This window comes from Staurois parvus, unplaced genomic scaffold (assembly GCF_062004578.1).
Source record: "Staurois parvus isolate SC_StPar_1 unplaced genomic scaffold, SC_StPar_1.0 ptg000637l, whole genome shotgun sequence".
Lineage (NCBI taxonomy): Eukaryota > Metazoa > Chordata > Amphibia > Anura > Ranidae > Staurois > Staurois parvus.
The window spans coordinates 65,801-84,478 of NW_028318433.1; the positions used below are offsets into that span (position 1 = coordinate 65,801).

Below are 18,678 nucleotides of genomic sequence, written 5' to 3' on the forward strand. Positions count from 1 at the left end.
CATTGCCCTTAGATCCTGTACTAATCTCCACTCACCATTGGGTTTTTTATTTTCAGGGTGGCTTTGTATGGTGTGCAATCAATGAATCCAGCATCTGTAGCATTTTTAGCCCATAACTTTTCAGGAAGTGTACTTAAATCACGCTCTATAGCTGGGCAAAATAAAAAAGGTGTGTCCAGTTGCTTGCCTTCTTCTGTGATAGACATCACAGCTTTAAGAGCAGCTAACAAATCTTGGCCTAACAGGGATACTGGGCAATGTGGGAGCACATGAAATCTATGATACCAGACCTGTCCATCCTTTGCCTGTACGGGGAGGGGAGATGTACTGCTAGTGGGTGTTTCTTTTCCCTCTATTCCTATTGATTTGGTGTTACTCGAGGAAATCTCCAGGGGGGTCCCATACTTCTTATGCCAAGCACCATACAGCTGTCTAATCGCTAAACTAACATGGGGCAAGGCTCCATTCATCCATGATTGGATAAAAATAGATTCACTTTCCCCATCACTTACATCCATCCCTCCTTCCAGCAATACCTTTTTAAACCTTCTAATACAATCTGTGGCAGTTTCAGTCATTTTTTGTCTACATGCTACAATTGGAGCAAATGATTTCCTCTGCTTGTAAAGCCTTACCAATTCCGGTTTAACTTCCTCCCACGCTGCATCCCTCTGCTCCCTAGATCACAGGGGATATTTATCCACACCCTGCTTTGTGGACCACGCCCTATGTCCCAACTCAGTATTATCCTCATTGTTAAATATTGGACAATTATCCCATTCAAATCCATCTGTAATATCTCCCAATATCTTTTCTACAATTACCTTGCAATCTTCCATCGTATAATTTCTTCCTACACACATTCTTTTTAACCAGGATACTGCTCCCCCTGGAGACTTCCTGGGATTGGGGCATCCTTGTACTATAGCATTTAATTCCTTTGCGTCTAATGCCTTTAAAATCAGCTCATCCCCCACGGTCATAAATGGGTAAGCTGATCTCACTTTCTCTTCCTCTTCTACCGGCCCCAATCCTCTTCCCTTCTCTTCCTTTGGCTCATCACTCGACCTCATAACCCTATCACTTACCTCCACTACTTTCTTTTCCTTTCTTTCAACTTTCTTTTTCTTTTCCTCCTCTTCCTCTGTTTTACTTTCATCATCTGAACTTTCTGCCTCTCTCTCATTTGCTCTACGCTGTCTTCTAACTCGGACTGCTGACATGATGATGTCTTCATCATCCTCTGTTTTATCAGTGTGGGGAAGTGCTGGATATAACGGGGCTATCTGTGGGGAAGTGCTGGATATAACGGGGCTATCTGTGGGGAAGTGCTGGATATAACGGGGCTATCTGTGGGGAAGTGCTGGATATAACGGGGCTATCTGTGGGGAAGTGCTGGATATAACGGGGCTATCTGTGGGGAAGCGCTGGATATAACGGGGCTATCTGTGGGGAAGCGCTGGATATAACGGGGCTATCTGTGGGGAAGCGCTGGATATAACGGGGCTATCTGTGGGGAAGCGCTGGATATAACGGGGCTATCTGTGGGGAAGCGCTGGATATAACGGGGCTATCTGTGGGGAAGCGCTGGATATAACGGGGCTATCTGTGGGGAAGCGCTGGATATAACGGGGCTATCTGTGGGGAAGCGCTGGATATAACGGGGCTATCTGTGGGGAAGCGATGGATATAACGGGACTATCTGTGGGGAAGCGCTGGATATAACGGGGCTATCTGTGGGGAAGCGCTGGATATAACGGGGCTATCTGTGGGGAAGCGCTGGATATAACGGGGCTATCTGTGGGGAAGCGCTGGATATAACGGGGCTATCTGTGGGGAAGCGCTGGATATAACGGGGCTATCTGTGGGGAAGCGCTGGATATAACGGGGCTATCTGTGGGGAAGATGGTGTAACTGAATTAACCTCTTTACGTTTGTAGGGTGGTGGTGGCACAGGAATATTTGCTGCAATTAAGGTTCTATATCCTGGTGCATATGTCAACCAATTCTTACCTCCCTCAAACATATAATCCTTGTCCCAAGCTGGGTCTCCCTTTCCCCAAACATCCACCTCTGGTTGCTCATGCAGGCGCATACCATTCATCATATCCATACACATTGTGTCATTCCCTCCTTCCCAGGGAAATCTCGCTCCTCCCAATCCTTCTAACCAGCTTACTAAATTATCCACCCGTGAATTAACATAATAGTAACCAAAAGAAGAAACTCTAGTAACAAATTCTTTTCAAGTCTCATTTATGGGAACAACTGCATTTTCCCTTTCTGCTTTTTGTCTCTATTTTTCTTCATCAATTTAATCAACTTTAATGCTTTTAGCGGCGGCACATGGCGAGGTATTTCCTCCTTACCTAAGGAATTCCCCATAACAACAGCAGCGGCAGCAGCAGATTAGTAAGACAATACAGCAATACAACAAAGAACAATAAGTGCTATGTCAGGTGTATACAGGTATTCTATGTCCCGAGCCGAGAGTCCCTTTCTCTCGCTGCTAAACTCCACCCACCAATCTCCCTCTTAAGTTCAGAAATAATGACCTCGGCAAGAAAAGCATCTCTTTTTCTTAAAAAAATAGAAAAAAAATTCTCACTCACCTTGGTGATTATCCCACTCTTCTGACACCAGTACAAAGGGTTGGTGTTGAGTTTTTCCTCTCAATGGGGGCCCCCAACGGTTACACCTGAGCGATAACGTACGATATATCGGGAAATGAATTGCACACCACGCCACAGCTCGTTGCAAGACACTTCAACTTTATTGCGGAAACATCGGCATATATATAAATCTGTAGTCTCTAGGCAGATTATTAATGACCAACCTTTAATATCAACCAATCAAATTCATGCATTTATCTTTAATATTTGCACCTTAATTGTCATTAAACTTTGCAGAACTAGTTTCTGGCCAGATGGTTGTGGTCAGACTAACTCATGATCTTAGCACAACGCCCAGACTACGGCCACGGTCTAACCGAAAGTTACTTCCTCAAAAAACTTCCACAAAAAACACAGTTAGTTTCCTGTAAAGAATACATACAGTACAAACTTTTCTCTTAATGTTTACAAAAGTCATATATTTTTTAAGCAAACATCTTGTATAACAAAATGGAGCTGATTATGTTATATTATCCTTTCAGGTACTGTTTATGGAGAGATCTGGGGTCTAATAGCCTCCAAATCTCTCCTCTGCCCTTAACATCTGATCGCACCAAGATCGGTGTAATCAGATACTTTAGGCCCCTTTCACATGAACGTTCCGATTGGGTCCGGACCCGATCAGAACCTCTATTCTCTATGGAGTGGCAGATGTAAACAGATATGTGTCCCTTTACTCTCACCGACATCCGATCCGATCTGCCAAAAAGAGACAGATGGGGATCCATTCCCCTTCTGTCCGTTGGATCAGATCACATGGCAGTCTGACCGCCCATAGAGGACAGCGGGCCGTGTCCATGTCCGCTCTGTATAAGTGAAGCAGACGCAGGCTTGTCATCCATTTGCCCAACAGTGATCAGCAGACAGATCCCCCGCTGAGCAAGAGGATCCGCTGACGGGCCTTACCATTTTATATTACAGAAAACCAGAAGGGATGAATGCTCATCACTTCCATCTTCCTGTATCATGGAGGCCATCAGGGCCGATCTGGCCTCTGTTTGCTTCTATGGGACAGGAGAGGCCGAGAGTGCCACAGAAGGTGATGGGAGAGCACTGTAAAAGCAACAAAAACAGAATTCTTTTGCACCGTATTTACATTAGGAGTGTAGTGACATCACAAGTGTTACCTAGAAAAACAAATAAAATATACGTATCCACATTTTCTACCACATTAGAGCCCTCTGACATGAAAAACTGATGTATAATACATTTGGGTAGATTACAAATCCTAAAGGTGTAATGTGCTGAACTGGGACATCACCATAAGTGGTTCAGGACAGATTGCACCCTTTATGTAAATATTAATTCTAACCATAGTTACACTTTAGGGTCAACATCAGAATGTTTCTAGGGTCAAAAGAGGATTCTTCGCAAACAATATCTACCCAAAAAAAGAGAACTGACTATTCAGAGTCATTGAAGAGAACCTGAGTCAGAGGAATTTCAGTCCCCCAGAAGATGCAGTCGTAGTATGTGATTGGTCTATGGAGAGGAGCAATAGCTGAACAGAGAGACAATATAATAAGGAAGTCCAATCTTCTCCTGATGGAATCCCTTAGACTTGTGGCAGGACAAGATGGAACACAAGCAGCCAGCTGGGTGTAAGTGGTACTGTTGAACACATCCCAAACAAAGAGCAGTGAATTGGTGTTGGAAGGCCTACACCAGCTTAGGAATTTGATTTCTCACTGGACAGAGATTTCTCCATGGCTGTTGTCCCTGTTGCAGTCCTACCTGTAAAGCTGTCATCCATAAGAGGAGGAGGAACCTGGAAATAAGGCATTGATCACTGGAGGGGAGGTGGAATATGTGAAGGGAGGCATGGACAAGGTGAGCGTAGCTGGAGCCCTCAAGCTAGACGGATATTGGAATAGTCAGCAGAATCTAGAAAAGTCTCTCCCACTGAGGCTTTGGAGGCTTGGTAAGATGCCACTTGACCACTACCTAGTCTTGGTGCTGAGGCAGTGTTGGTAATGCATTAGCCCAGGATCTGACAATGAAGAACACACTTGGGAACACAGCTCAGTTAATGAATGATGAAAATATATTACATGTTCAGTCAAAGCTCCATAAAAAGGATAGAGATGTAAATCATTAGGAAACACAATTCACTGTCAATACTTGTCTGATAAAAATAGTCAAAAGGTAAAATAGTCTTGGGCTTCTACCCCTTTAAACCCCCCTTCTCCCCATTACCTCCTGCAGCTGAAGCCTGCGAATCCTCTGGTGTGTGATCAGTTGTGACGTATGTAAAAAAATCTGTGTTACACTCACAACACGGCTACGGATTTTCTCTGGTGTGGACCCTCTTGTGTGTGTTAAGTTGTTTTCTCTGTTTAAAAGATTTGTCACATTGAGAACAGTGATATGGCTTCTCTCCAGTGTGACTCCTCTGGTGTATAATAAGGCTTTCCTTATATGCAAAAGCTTTGCCACATTCAGAACACTGATATGGCCTTTCTCCAGTGTGAGTATTCTGGTGTATGATAAGTTTGCTGTTGGTTGTAAACATTTTATCACATTCAGAACACTCAAAGCTGCTTTCCAGTGTGAACTGTCCTGTGTATGATAAGCCTTGACTTAGTTTTAAAAGCTTTATCACATTCAGAACATTGATGTGGCTTCTCTCCAATGTGAATCATCTGGTGTCTGATGAGGGATGACGCTTGTATAAAAGTGGTATTGCATTCAGAACACTGATATGGCTTCTCTCCAGTGTGAATCCTCTGGTGTGTGATAAGATTTGACTTCATTGTGAATGCTTTGTTACATTCAGAACACTGATATGGCTTCTCTCCAGTGTGAATCCTCTGGTGTGTGATAACACTTAACTTCATTGTGAATGCTTTGTTACATTCAGAACACTGATATGGCTTTTCTCCAGTGTGAATCCTCTGGTGTATAATAAGATCTGACTTCTGTGTAAAATCTTTGTTACATTCAGAACACTGATATGGCTTCTCTCCAGTGTGAATCCTCTTGTGTTTGATAAGACACTCTTTTGTTGTAAAAGCTTTATCACATTCAGAACACTGATATGACTTCTCTCCAGTGTGAATCCTCTGGTGTGCGATAAGATAGCACTTCTGCGTAAAAGCTTTATCACATTCAGAACACTGATATGTCTTATCTCCAGTGTGAATCCTCTGGTGTGTCATAAGATTACCTTTCATTGTAAAAGCTTTATCACATTCAGAACACTGATATGGCTTCTCTCCAGTGTGACTCCTCTGGTGTTTGATAAGTTGATCCTTCGATGTAAAGGTTTTATCACATTCAGAACACGGATATGGCTTTTCTCTAGTGTGAACCCTCTTGTGTTTGGTAAGATTACTCTTTGTTGTAAAAGCTGTGTTGCACTCAAAGCACTGAAAAGGTTTCTCTTCAGTGTGACCCGTCTGGGGTGTGATATGTTTTGCGTTCATTGTAAAACCTTTATCACAATCCAAACAAGAAATAGCTTCTGAAATAATTGTTATGGATGCAAGGGTTGAACTACATTGTAAAGCCATTGTCACTTCTAGAACACTGAAATGTCTTCTCTCCTGTTGTCCTCTGAGGGGGGATCAATGTTGAAGAGGATCCAAAACATTAACAACATTGAGAACACTGATATGTCTCGTGTCCTGTGTGAATCCTCCAATGAACTACGATAAAGACGTTCCGTCACCTAAGACATCCGTATGGCTCGTTTCCCATGTGACTGAGTTGTACTTATGAAGACCAGCATGACTGAAAACTTGGTTCTTCAATCCACCTGTACAGAAAAACAAAAAAGTCAGAATTCCATATAAAGGGCTAAATAAAGATGTTTTCTATATTTTTTTAATTAAAATGAAAATTTATGAAAACATCCAAAACATTCCAGAGTTGACATCTGAGTACAATCAGTATCACGACATGCATTGTCAGATAATGAAACACATCCAAAGTCAGAAACGTGTAACATAGCGCACAACAGCCTTATGCTATTGGGTTTTCACAGCCATCATGGTCCACTTGGGATAGAAAAATAATATGTTAAAATTCAAAAGTATAGGAGTACACCTTGCATCACGAATTAAATAATTACTTGTGAGCCACTAGAAGTTTTCTTTATCTATGATCAATCAATTTCGTGCATAAAAATATATATAAAAAATATATAAATGTGAACTACCAAAATATTAATTAGTTCATACATAAATTTCATAAAATATTAGATCGCCAGGTACTTATTACACCCTCTCCAGGTGTATGAATGTGATCTTTAAATACCAATATTGTACCGCGCTCCAATATATTCAACCTTATGTGATATTATAAATTAATAAGTGTACCACCAATAATCCAGTAATTATATAAATCAGTTATACCTAAATATATAATTTATATAAATTAATTAATTCATAATTGTGAAAGAATAAATATTAAAAAATATATAAGTGAAAAATATATATGAGAAAAAGATTTAAAGATTTAAATGAGAAAGAAATTAATTAATTTAGAACAACAGTTCACTACTTTAGGAATGAGATGGTATTGTAGTTCAATCTAATCTGTGTGATGAGTCTGTGTTCACAGCGTGAACCCTTCTCTCCTTTCTCCTCTCCTCTCTCCTAAAATCAAATTTAAATATGTTTTATCCAATTTATTTTTATATTTATTTTTATATCTATTTTTATTTTTACTTTTAATTTTATTTTTATATTTATTTTCAATTTATTTTTATTTTTATTTTTAATTTTATTTTTTATTTTATTTTTTTATTTTTTTATTTTTTATTTTTTTATTTTTTATTTTATTTTTTATTTTATTTTTTATTTTATATTTTTTTTTATTTTTATTTTAATTTTATTTTTATTTTTATAATTATTATTTTTATTTTTATATTATTAAGAAGTACATTTTATGAAATAATGTATGTAAATTAATAAAATATATTTTTTAATTTTAATTTTAAAAATGTTTTAAAAATGAATTAAAATGTTTAACATAGTGATAAAGTATGAAAATAAGGGGATAATATGGATATGTTGATTATAATATGATAACCTTAGTGGTGATGAATAAGTATAAGATTGCAATCCAAATTGTGAAGGGTGTGTATGAAAACATTGAGTATACAGCCGTAGGATGCTGAGGCGCACTTTGTATATACATAATGTATGACATTGAGACATAGTCTGAACTCTAAAATTATGGAGGAGAAACGAAGAGCTAATATATCATAGCAAAAATGGCGCCGGTAGGATATAAATAGTCTCTGTGCATGATGACATGCAAAACTACATCCCCCAGAGGAAGCTACGAGTCCCTGTAGCGTAACGCGTAGGGGAGGGGCGGTGACGTCATCACGCATCCACAGAGTAACGGCGAGTATATTCACTGAAGGCAAACACACCTGCAAGGCTGTCTGTAATACTATCTGGATACATTTATACAAAGCGCTACTTATATTTACACAATGTGAGTGGGAGATCAAAGCATAATAAACAATCGTTATCCCGGATAAGACACTATGTTTCTTTTCCCTTCTCTGTATGTTCCGTATATGGAGGAATAAACAAAGCAGCCAGCGGAGAAAGTCCTATTGAGAAGGCTGAGCTGAGGAGAGAGGAGAGGAGAAAGGAGAGAGGAGAGGAGAAAGGAGAGAGGAGAGGAGAGAGGAGAGGAGAGAGGAGAGGAGAAAGGAGAGAGGAGAGGAGAAAGGAGAGAGGGCTTCACGCTGTGAACACAGACTCATCACACAGATTAGATTGAACTACAATACCATCTCATTCCTAAAGTAGTGAACTGTTATTCTAAATTAATTCATTTCTTTCTCATTTAAATCTTTTTCTCATATATATTTTTCACTTATATATTTTTTAATATTTATTCTTTCACAATTATGAATTAATTAATTTATATAAATGATATATTTAGGTATAACTGATTTATATAATTACTGGATTATTGGTGGTACACTTATTAATTTATAATATCACACAAGGTTGAATATATTGGAGCGCGGTACAATATTGGTATTTAAAGATCACATTGCATCACATTACCATCTTACAGTGAGGGACAGAAGTATTTGAACCCCCTGCGATTCTGCAAGTTCTCCCACTTAGAAATCATGGAGGGGTCTGGAATTCACATTGTAGGTGCATTCCCACTCTGAGAGACAGAATTTAAAAAACAAAATTCAGGAGATCACATTGTATAATTTGTAAAGAATGTATTTGTCTCGCACGGCTGAACAGAAGTATTTGAACCCCTAAGAAACAGCAAGAATTCTGGCTGTCAAAGACCTGTTACTGTGCCTTTAAAAAGTCCACCTCTACTCCACTCATTCATCTCACTTAGTAGCACCTGTCTGAGCTCTTTAAAGACACCTGTCCACCCCACAGTCAGTCAGACGCCAACTACTACCATGGGCAAGACCAGGAGCTGTTAAAAGACACCAGAGACAAAATGGTGGACCTGCACAAGGCTGGAAAGGGCTACGGGGCAATTGCCAACCAACTTGGTGAAAATAGATCAACTGTTGGAGCAATTGTTAGAAAATGGAAGAGGCTAAAGACGACTGTCAGTCTCCCTCGGACTGGGGCTCCATGCAAGATGTCCCCTCGTGGGGTATCACTGATGAGAAGAAAGGGGAGGAATCAGCCCAGAACTACAAGGGAAGAGCTGGTCAATGACATGAAGAGAGCTGGGACCACAGTTTCACAGGTCACTGTCGGTAGAACACTACGCCGTCATGGTTTCCAATCATGCATTGCATGGAAGGTTCCCCTGCTCCAGTCATCACATGTCCAGGCCCGGCTGAAGGTTCCCCTGCTCAAGTCATCACATGTCCAGGCCCGGCTGAAGGTTCCCCTGCTCAAGTCATCACATGTCCAGGCCCGGCTGAAGGTTCCCCTGCTCAAGTCATCACATGTCCAGGCCCGGCTGAAGGTTCCCCTGCTCAAGTCATCACATGTCCAGGCCCGTCTGAAGGTTCCCCTGCTCCAGTCATCACATGTCCAGGCCCATCTGAAGTTTGCCAAAGACCATCTGGATGATGCAGAGGAGGCATGGGAGAAAGTCATGTGGTCAGATGAGACCAAAATAGAACTTCACTCGTGTCGTGTTTGAAGGAAAAAGAAGGATGAGTTGCATCCCAAGAACACCATCCCTACTGTGAAGCATGGGGGTGGTAACATCATGCTTTGGAGGTGCTTTTCTGCGAAGGGGACAGGATGACTGCACTGTATTAAGGAGAGGATGAATGGGGCCATTTATTGTGAGATTTTCAGCAACAACCTCCTTCCCCCAGTCAGAGCATTGAAGATGGGTCGTGGCTGGGTCTTCCAACATGACAACGACCCGAAGCACACAGCCAGGAGAACCAAGGAGTGGCTCAGTAAGAAGCATATCAAGGTTCTGGAGTGGCCTAGCCAGTCTCCACACCTAAATCCAATAGAACATCTTTGGAGGGAGCTGAAACTCCGTGTTGCTCAGCGACAGCCCCGAAACCTGACAGATCTAGAGGAGATCGGTGTGGAGGAGTCGGCCAAAATCCCTGTTGCAGTGCAAACCTGGCCAAGGACTACAGGAAACGTCTGACCTCTGTAATTGCAGACAAAGGCTTCTGTACCAAATATTAACACGGATCTTCTCAGGGGTTCAAATACTTCTGTTCAGCCGTGCGAGACAAATACATTCTTTACAAATCATACAATGTGATCTCCTGAATTCTGTCCTCAGAGTGGGAATCCCCTGCAATGTGATCTCCTGAATTCTGTCCTCAGAGTGGGAATCCCCTGCAATGTGAATGTCAGACCCTCCATGATGGAGAAGTGGGAGAACTTGCAGAATCGCAGGGGGTTCAAATACTTCTGTTCCTCACTGTATTTGCATGTCTGTCTTTATGGTGGGAGCACGCCGTATGGGCAGCTCCCAGCACAGAGACGGGGGTCTCACTGAGAGCTCTGGGTCCCATACTAATGATCAAAACTCAGAACTCCCAACTTTGGGTCACCTGATCACTGTGAGCCTCTGATTGGCTATCACAATGAGGAGTCACTGTGAAGCTCGCCCCACGTGTTTTCTTACATTGTCTCTCCTCTCAGAGAAAAAAAAAACAACAGTGTGTAAAAAATCAATCAATAATAATATTAATAATAATAATAACAGTAATTTAAAATAAAAAAAATAAAAAATACGTAGATGAAGGTTTGATCTAGGACAGTGCCAGGGTTAGTGTTTGGGTCAAGGTCAGGGTCAAAGGTTAAGGTCAGAGTCAGTATTTTGGGGGGGTTATTTATTTATGTAAATTAGTATCAGTGTCAGTTAGTGTCGGTGTGTTTTAGTAGGTAAAAAAAAAATGTAAAGAAAACTGCGCAGTACTGTTCCTGGGCTGTACTCCGGGTACAAACAGCAACTAACATACACATACGAGGTATTGCTGCCATCGTCGGGGGCAGGAGAATTGTTGGGGGTTGTCCTTTGGTGGTGGGTTATGGCAGCAGCAAGAAATATACAGCTAACTTTAGAAAAAATGATTTTCACTATTTTGGGCCTGTTTTCCTTTGATCACATAAAAATAAATCAGGAGACGTCCATTACCATTTACCAACTGGATGCACAAAGTAGTTGTGATGACGGTTTCACTAACGCATGTCAAAGCTGCAAAATTGTGCTTAGGCATGAACATTTGTTGTACCTTCAGGCGTGAAGGGGTTTGGGTTCAGTTTGATGTCATTGAAAAAAGCTTGATTAATGGTGCCGACAATCGTGTCCCAATATCTATGAAGATTATGCGTTTAGAGTGGTTCTGAGGGCCAGTTGACACCAGAATGTGATGTGGGAAATCTGAGGTCCATGTTTGTGTCCCCCACCTGGTGTCAGTGCAATGCTAACGACACCCCAAACGCAGGCCACAATCACAGGGCATTTTCCTGCACTGGATGGCATGGCACAGAAGTACTGACGTTCCATGCGGTCCGGTTGCTGTGTGTTTTGTGAAGTAGTCCAAGCACAACTTTAGCTGTGGTCTTGTGCTATTTCAGCCAATTCAAATGAATGGTGTGAAATCATACTGCACCCAGATAGCATGTGAATCGCACTGGAACGCACAGAGCATTGCATGCGCAGCACGTTCCTGTGCAATGTATCCACTTGAAGATCAGGCCTTTTCTGACCATTTTTATTTACATTTCAAAATCTGTTTTTTTGCTAGAAAATCAGTTAGAGCCCCAAACGTTATAGACTTTTTATAGCGGAGGTCCTAGAGAATAAAATGAAGGGTGTTGTAATTTTTTACACGCGGTATAAATTTAAAAATGTATGTTACGGCGAGTGAATAAATACCAAACGTGTCATTCTTTAAAAGTGCGCACGCCTGCAACAGCCACAAATGACGTAAATGTCATTATCCACAGGAGATGCTATAAAAGCCTTTACAGGGCCCCACTTTAGATTTACACAGGAGGTCTAGTACTAGAATTACTGCCCTCGATCTGATGTTCACGGTGTTACCTCACATGTGTGGGACCATCGCTGTTTGAAAGCGTGCGGCATGTCTCGTGCATTCACCTTTTGCGCACAAACACGGGGGGGAGGGGGGCTGCATATTTCTTTCCATTTATTTTGTTGACATTGTCACTTTACATTTCATTTGGATGACTTTTATTGGTATCACAGAAAATATAAATATCCCCTGTGATAGCAATAGGCAGTGACAGGTACTCTTTATGGAGAGATCTGGGGTGTATTAGCCTCCAAATCTCTCCTCTGCCCTTAACATCTGATCGCACCAAGATCAGTGTAATCAGATACTTTAGGCCCCTTTCACACGGACGTTCTGATTGGGTCCGGACCCGATCAGAACCTCTATTCTCCTCTATGGAACGGCAGGTGTAAACGGATATGTGTCCCTTTACACTCGCTGACATCCGATTCACCAAAAAGAGACAGATGGGGATCCATTCCCCTCCTGTCCATTGGATCGGATCACATGGCAGTCTGACCGCCCATAGAGGACAGCGGGCCGTGTCCATGTCCGCTCTGTATAAGCGAAGCAGACTCAGGCTTGTCATCCATTTGCCCAACAGCGATCAGCAGACAGATCCCCCGCTGAGCAAGAGGATCCGCTGACGGGCCCATCCGGTGTGAAAGAGGCCTTACCATTTTATATTCCAGAAAACCAGAAGGCATGAATGCTCATCACTTCCATCTTCCTGCATCATGGAGGCCATCAGGGCCAATCTGGCCTCTGTTTGCTTCTATGGGACAGGAGCGGCTGAGAGGGCCACAGAAGGTGGTGGGAGGGGGGATGTCCCTTACCGCTGCTTGTAAAAGCAATCCAGCGGCTAATTATCTGGTTGGATTGCTTTTATAAGAAAGCAGACCCTCGGCTCTAATAAACAACACCGGGATGACTTCTTCAGCTGCAGCCATCATCCCAGTATCACCAGCGAAGGTCCGGCAACGTATGGGCACGTCACTGGTCTGCAGGTGGTTATGGTGGGAACTGGCCCTGAACATAAAATCTTTTCTTCCCTTAAAGCATTCCCCACATTAAGGCAAACAATGTTCTGCCACTTTCTGTGTCCCAACCAAACACTTACCTGAGTCCTGCATTGATCCAGCACTGAGCCCGACTGCGGTTCTTCTCCCATCTTTCTCTTCTCACAGGAGGATCGGGCAGCAGTGGGAACCATTGGCTCCTTCTACTGTCAGGTAAATCCTGAGAGCAGGGGGTGGGGCCGAGCCACTCTGTGTATATCTATAGACACACGCAGACCGGCCCTGGGGAGCTAGTCCACATGCCAGTCCCCAGAGCAAGTGGCTTGCTACAGGGAAGAAACTGAAGAAAAGGAGCATAAAATATCCAGCAGGGGACCCCAGAAGAGGAGGTTTGGGGCTGCTCTGTGCAGTACCATTGCAGGGAGCAGGTAAGGGTGCCATGTGTGTTATTTTAATTTTTTAAAAATCCTTTAGTAATGCTTCAGACCTGCCTGTCAAATGGCATACCTGTAGAATGTAGAAAAACAAAATCAGAGAGAAACAATACAAAGTGGCTGGAATTCCTCTCTCCATTCATACCCGACCCTTATTCTTGACTCCCCAAAATCCATAGCTAATCCATATCTACGCAGGAAGCCTGGCTGGCCAGGAAATGGGGTCAGCAAGTGGTAGCCCTCTACCTAACCCATACCAGGCCAAATGACCTCAACATGAGAAGGGTACCACAGGCAGCCTAGCCATGTTGATGGGGACAAGGCCTCTTCCCCCCAATTCTAGCTGAGTGGTTGTGAGGGTCTGCAGGGAAGATTTGTAAGAGGGGCCCCCAGACATCTGCCCCCCTACATAAATGTGTAAGAGGTACATAGTATGTCTGGTTACTCATTTACAAGAAAAAGGTCAACTAGAAAATAAACACCATGATAAAGTCTAACCAACAACAGAGACCCCATCATAGATAATAATCATGGCATCCGGTGTTTTATGTTCCTCCAACTTGCCAAAGAAAACACACGGACCACCAAGACTATCCCAACATATTCTGTCCACAAATGACATTTCCCATGCTGACAGCTGAAAGTGAAATAAAGGGCTTCCAGGTGAGGTCATTGACTAAATTGTCTAAATGTCACTACTTCATCGCTAAATCCCATACCCTGGCCACCTGTGTCCTAGCAACCAGTGGAACTGTGCGGCACCACCTTATTGGTTGCTAAGATGCAGGCACTTGCACTGCATCATGGGTTGTTATGGTGAAACCTACGTAACAGCCAATGATGCTTTGTGACAATCATTGGTTGCTAAGGTCCGAACAGCTTCCTCGGTTGCTAGGATGGCGGTGGCTTCCAGTATCCTAGCCACCAAACCAAAAACTCTCATTTAGTGACAGTAGGGATTCCACCACTAAATAAATGAGTTCTGGCTGCAGCAGAGGTTTTGCAGGTTGGTGAACAAAATGGATGAACTGGCCGATACATGGACCTTGTAAAACTTAGAGGACATATACATTGAAGAGCAGGACTTACAGATCTGAGACACAGGAACCTGATGATGAGAAGCCCAAGAAGTGCTCACTACTGGAGTGGGCTTCAATAATGGAAACGAGACACTTTGTCACGTAATTCATAGGCCTGAAAAACAATCTGTTCAATCCACTTAGAACCTTTCAAATTCAATCAGAAATAATGGACCCGGAAGAGTGAGAACCTCTTTTTAAGGACCCTCTAGAAGAACAAACAGGGAATCCATCTGCCTTAGAAAATCAGCGGGCGAGAGGTGGACCCCGACTGTCCCCAATACATCCAGACAATGGAGAGACATCTACTCGGGGGGAACTAGTGCTAGACTCAGGGAGGGCAATGCAATCTCTTCATTAAAGTCATACTAAACACACACGGTGCCATCTCCATGGTCCCTTCTCTTTCTGTATGTGGATGGGTTCAATATCGAAATTGTCTCCATATTCTGTAAACTTATATTGGGGAGAAAAGTCCAAAATAGAAAGTCCTTCCAATTCTTGTGTAAAAACTGAAAATGGGTTTAATAATGAAATAGCAAGCAAGCTTACAAGAATAATCTTCAAATCCAGAATGAAAACTAATAATAATAGAAGTGTAGTTATATTCTTGAGATAGGAATTGTGTGGAATCATGTGTGTGTATAGCAGTGGGCAGCTCTTCCTCATGGAAGCGTCTCCCCTCCAGTCTTTGTTCTCTTCCTTGTACTCTGTTAGGAGCAATTCAGCCCCCACCTTCTCCTAAAAGTGAGCTGGGTTTCCTCCTGCGTCTTATAGTCCCACTATACTGGAGTCTCTGGAGACAAATGCCTATGCAGGGAAAACACTTTCAGCCTTGCTCCCCTCCCTTCTCTGAAATCCAATACTCGGGGCCCCTTTTCAGAGCCACACTGATCTTCCATCAGAGGTGGGGGGATGGCATGGTCCATGTGAAAGCAATGATATACATGATAGAATAGAACTTTACCTATCATCTGAATCCCATCATATTACAGACGCCAATAGATGGATTTTCAATGTAAACTCCTTTTTCATTTGAATATGTTAATCAGGGAATCCTACAGTGTAAAGGACTTCCATTCCTAACTTATACATACTTAAACCTTTATGTACTAAAGGCATGTGAGACCTTATCCTCATACAACCTAGGGGGAGGGGTGCAAGCCAACGTACGACTAATTGACACCACATGTCCCTAGAATATACAGACTAAGCCATGTCTATGTAAATACACACATACTGTATATATATATATATATATATATACACACACAGAGGCATACCTCCGTTTAGGAATTTAATTCGTTCTGCGGGACTTTTTGTATAGCAAAAAATTCATAAACTGAAACGCGGTTTCCCATAGGAATGCATTAAAAACCAATTAATCCGTTCCGGAGGTCAAAAGAAGTGAATTCCACTAAAATACTGCAGGAGGTATTTGATGGAGTCATGCGGTATTTTAGTAGTGACAACCATGCGGCAATGTTTCAGCTGTCTGCAGGGTTCCCCACTGACAGCTGAATGTAAAAGAATTGCCGGCAATTAAAAAATAATCAAAAAACGGCATGGGGTCCCCCCTCCCATCCATACCAAGCCCTTCAGGTCTGGTATGGATTTTGATGGGAATTCCCACGCCAAAGTTTTTTATAAAAAATGGCTTGTAGGTCCCCCCAAATCCACACCAGAGCCTTATCCGAGCATGCAGCCCGGCAGGTCAGGAAAGGGGGGGAGCAAGCGCCCCCCGCTCCTGAACCATACCAGGTCACATGCCCTCAACATGGGGGGGTGCTTTGGGGAAGGGGGGCTCCTCCCCAAAGCACCTTGTCCCCATGTTGATGGGGACAAGGGCCCCTTCTCTACAACCCTGGCCAGTGGTTTTGGGGGTCTGCAGGCAGGGGGCTTATCATAATCTGGAAGGCCCCTTTAACAAGGGAGACCCAAGATCCCGCCCCCCCCCCCCCCATGTGAAGGAGTATGGGGTACATGGTACCGCTACACATTCACATAAAAACAAAAAGTGTAGTGTGAAAAAAGACAGGACAGGGTCTGTGACAAGTCCTCTATTAAAGGAAAAACTAAAAGAATGTCCCCCGCAGTAGATCCAACACCAATCACGATGTCCGCCATCACCGCCACTGCCGCTGCAGCACCGGTAAAATTATTTTTAAAAAAGGCTCTGTTTCAGATGATGGGAGCCCCCCCCCGCCCCAAAGTACCCCCCCCATGTTGAGGGCATGTGGCCTGATATGGTACGGGGGGGGGGCACTCGCTCGTTCCCCTCCCCTTTCCTGACCTGCCGGGCTGCATGCTAGGATAAGGGTCTGGTATGGATTGTGTGGGGCCCCCACACTTTTTTTAAATTTTGGCATGGGAGTTCTGACACTGGGGGAAACTGACTTGGTGTCACTGACATTCCCAGTGACACCAATACAGTGATCAGTGCTAAAAAAAAAGCACTGACACTGTGCTAATGACACTGGGCAGGAAGGGGTTAACATGAGGGGTGATCAAAGGGTTAGCTGTTTGCTGGGAGTGTTTTACTAGGGTGGGGGGGTCAAAGGATGCATTGAGGTGCTGGGACAATAAAGGGAACTCTTGGACAGATTGTCGGTGACAACTGCCTGCTGAGGTCTAATTAACACAAAACTAAAAGAAGGTCGTAGCTCTGTTGAGGGGGTTAGAAGGAAGTTGGTGGGGGGCAGAGAGGAACATTATGGAGATCTGCACTGACCTTGGGACCATTGAGGGACCAGTAATGGTAGCTGTACTGTAGATCTGCTTCATTGCCGGGTTCAGCTCCATTACCACCACCAAGTGATCTTCCATATACCAGTAAAGACAAGGGTGAAGCTCAAAATCTCATTCAGTCATCTTCCATGAGAACATGCCCCCCCTCTGCCTTGTCCCACACCATCCCCCATCCTGTGTCAGCGTGCAGGGGGGCGCAGGAGGATATTCTAGTCTGCTGGTCTATATTAAGTAGGGTGGGAGAGGAGGGGGAGGGGTATTAGGATCCATGTCATGTATGTCAGCTGTCTGCATCATTATTGGCCCCAGACCTGCATTCCGGACAGTTCAGTGTACAGACAGAGGGGGGATTTACTAAATACAACTAGGCTGTTCACTTTACACTTTTCACAGAACTTTCCCCCGGAGCTTAGTGAATGCGGTGAAATTTGACTTTACAAAGAATATCCAATCACATGCAAAGAAAATGTAAAAAAATGCAATTTTGCTTCCACATGATTGGATGATGGAAGTCAGGAGAGCTTCACCTCATTACCCGACCCCTCGTCTACTAAGGTACATTTCTTATCCTTCTGGTATTCAAGGGGTTAAACACAAAGGAGGTTTGTATTATTATTTCAGCCAGCGGTCATGTAAAATTGATACGGGCAGCTGTAGAAGCAGCCAATCACTTTACAGTACAGAGAATGTGCCACCCCTCCCCCCTGCTGGTGCCTGCCGTGTTTCCTCCAGGATGTCCAGGACGGAGGAACATCGGTAAACCACTTCATCTTACTAAGCAGGAGGAGCTTGGAGAGGATCTGATCCCCCGATCTCATCTGTGATGAATGAACCCCGAAATGACAAACATTCTGTCACTTCCAGGTTCAGAGCCATCATTCCCGACTGCTGTAGTTGGGTTAGTAGCAGAGGAGGGCAGGGGAGACATTGGGGGTCTAATAGACTCCTGAGGACTTCATGATGAGGTCTTGGGTTAGTAGCAGTGGAGGGCAGGGGAGACATTGGGGGTCTAATAGACCCCTGAGGTCTTCATGATGAGGTCTTGGGTTAGTAGCAGTGGAGGGCAGGGGAGACACTGGGGGTCTAATAGATCCCTGAGGTCTTCATGTAGAGGTCTTGGATTAGTAGCAGTGGAGGGCAGAGGAGACATTGGGGGTCTAATAGATCCCTGAGGTCTTCATGAAGAGGTCTTGGCTTAGTAGCAGGGGAGGGCAGGGGAGACATTGGGGGTCTAAAAGATCCCTGAGGTCTTCATGAAGAGGGCTT

At 43.4% G+C, this 18,678-nt stretch overlaps 1 protein-coding gene across 2 annotated transcripts in view; it reads right to left on the reverse strand.

The window, feature by feature from the left end:
* Nucleotides 1-5,063: 5,063 nt before the first annotated feature.
* The window catches only part of LOC149449072 (uncharacterized), a 35,333-nt gene continuing 21,718 nt past the window's right edge, over nucleotides 5,064-18,678 (reverse strand). The window contains exons 1-2 of one of the 2 annotated variants that reach the window (XM_089693844.1): nucleotides 17,396-17,828; nucleotides 5,064-6,429 (exon numbers count right to left, since the gene is read on the reverse strand). In XM_089693844.1, coding sequence (XP_089549970.1) covers nucleotides 5,204-6,184 — 981 coding nt within the window. In that variant the 5' untranslated portion in view covers nucleotides 6,185-6,429; nucleotides 17,396-17,828 and the 3' untranslated portion in view covers nucleotides 5,064-5,203. Of the gene's footprint in view, nucleotides 6,430-17,395; nucleotides 17,829-18,678 lie in introns of those variants that run through there. The other variant, XM_089693843.1, reaches the window with a different exon arrangement.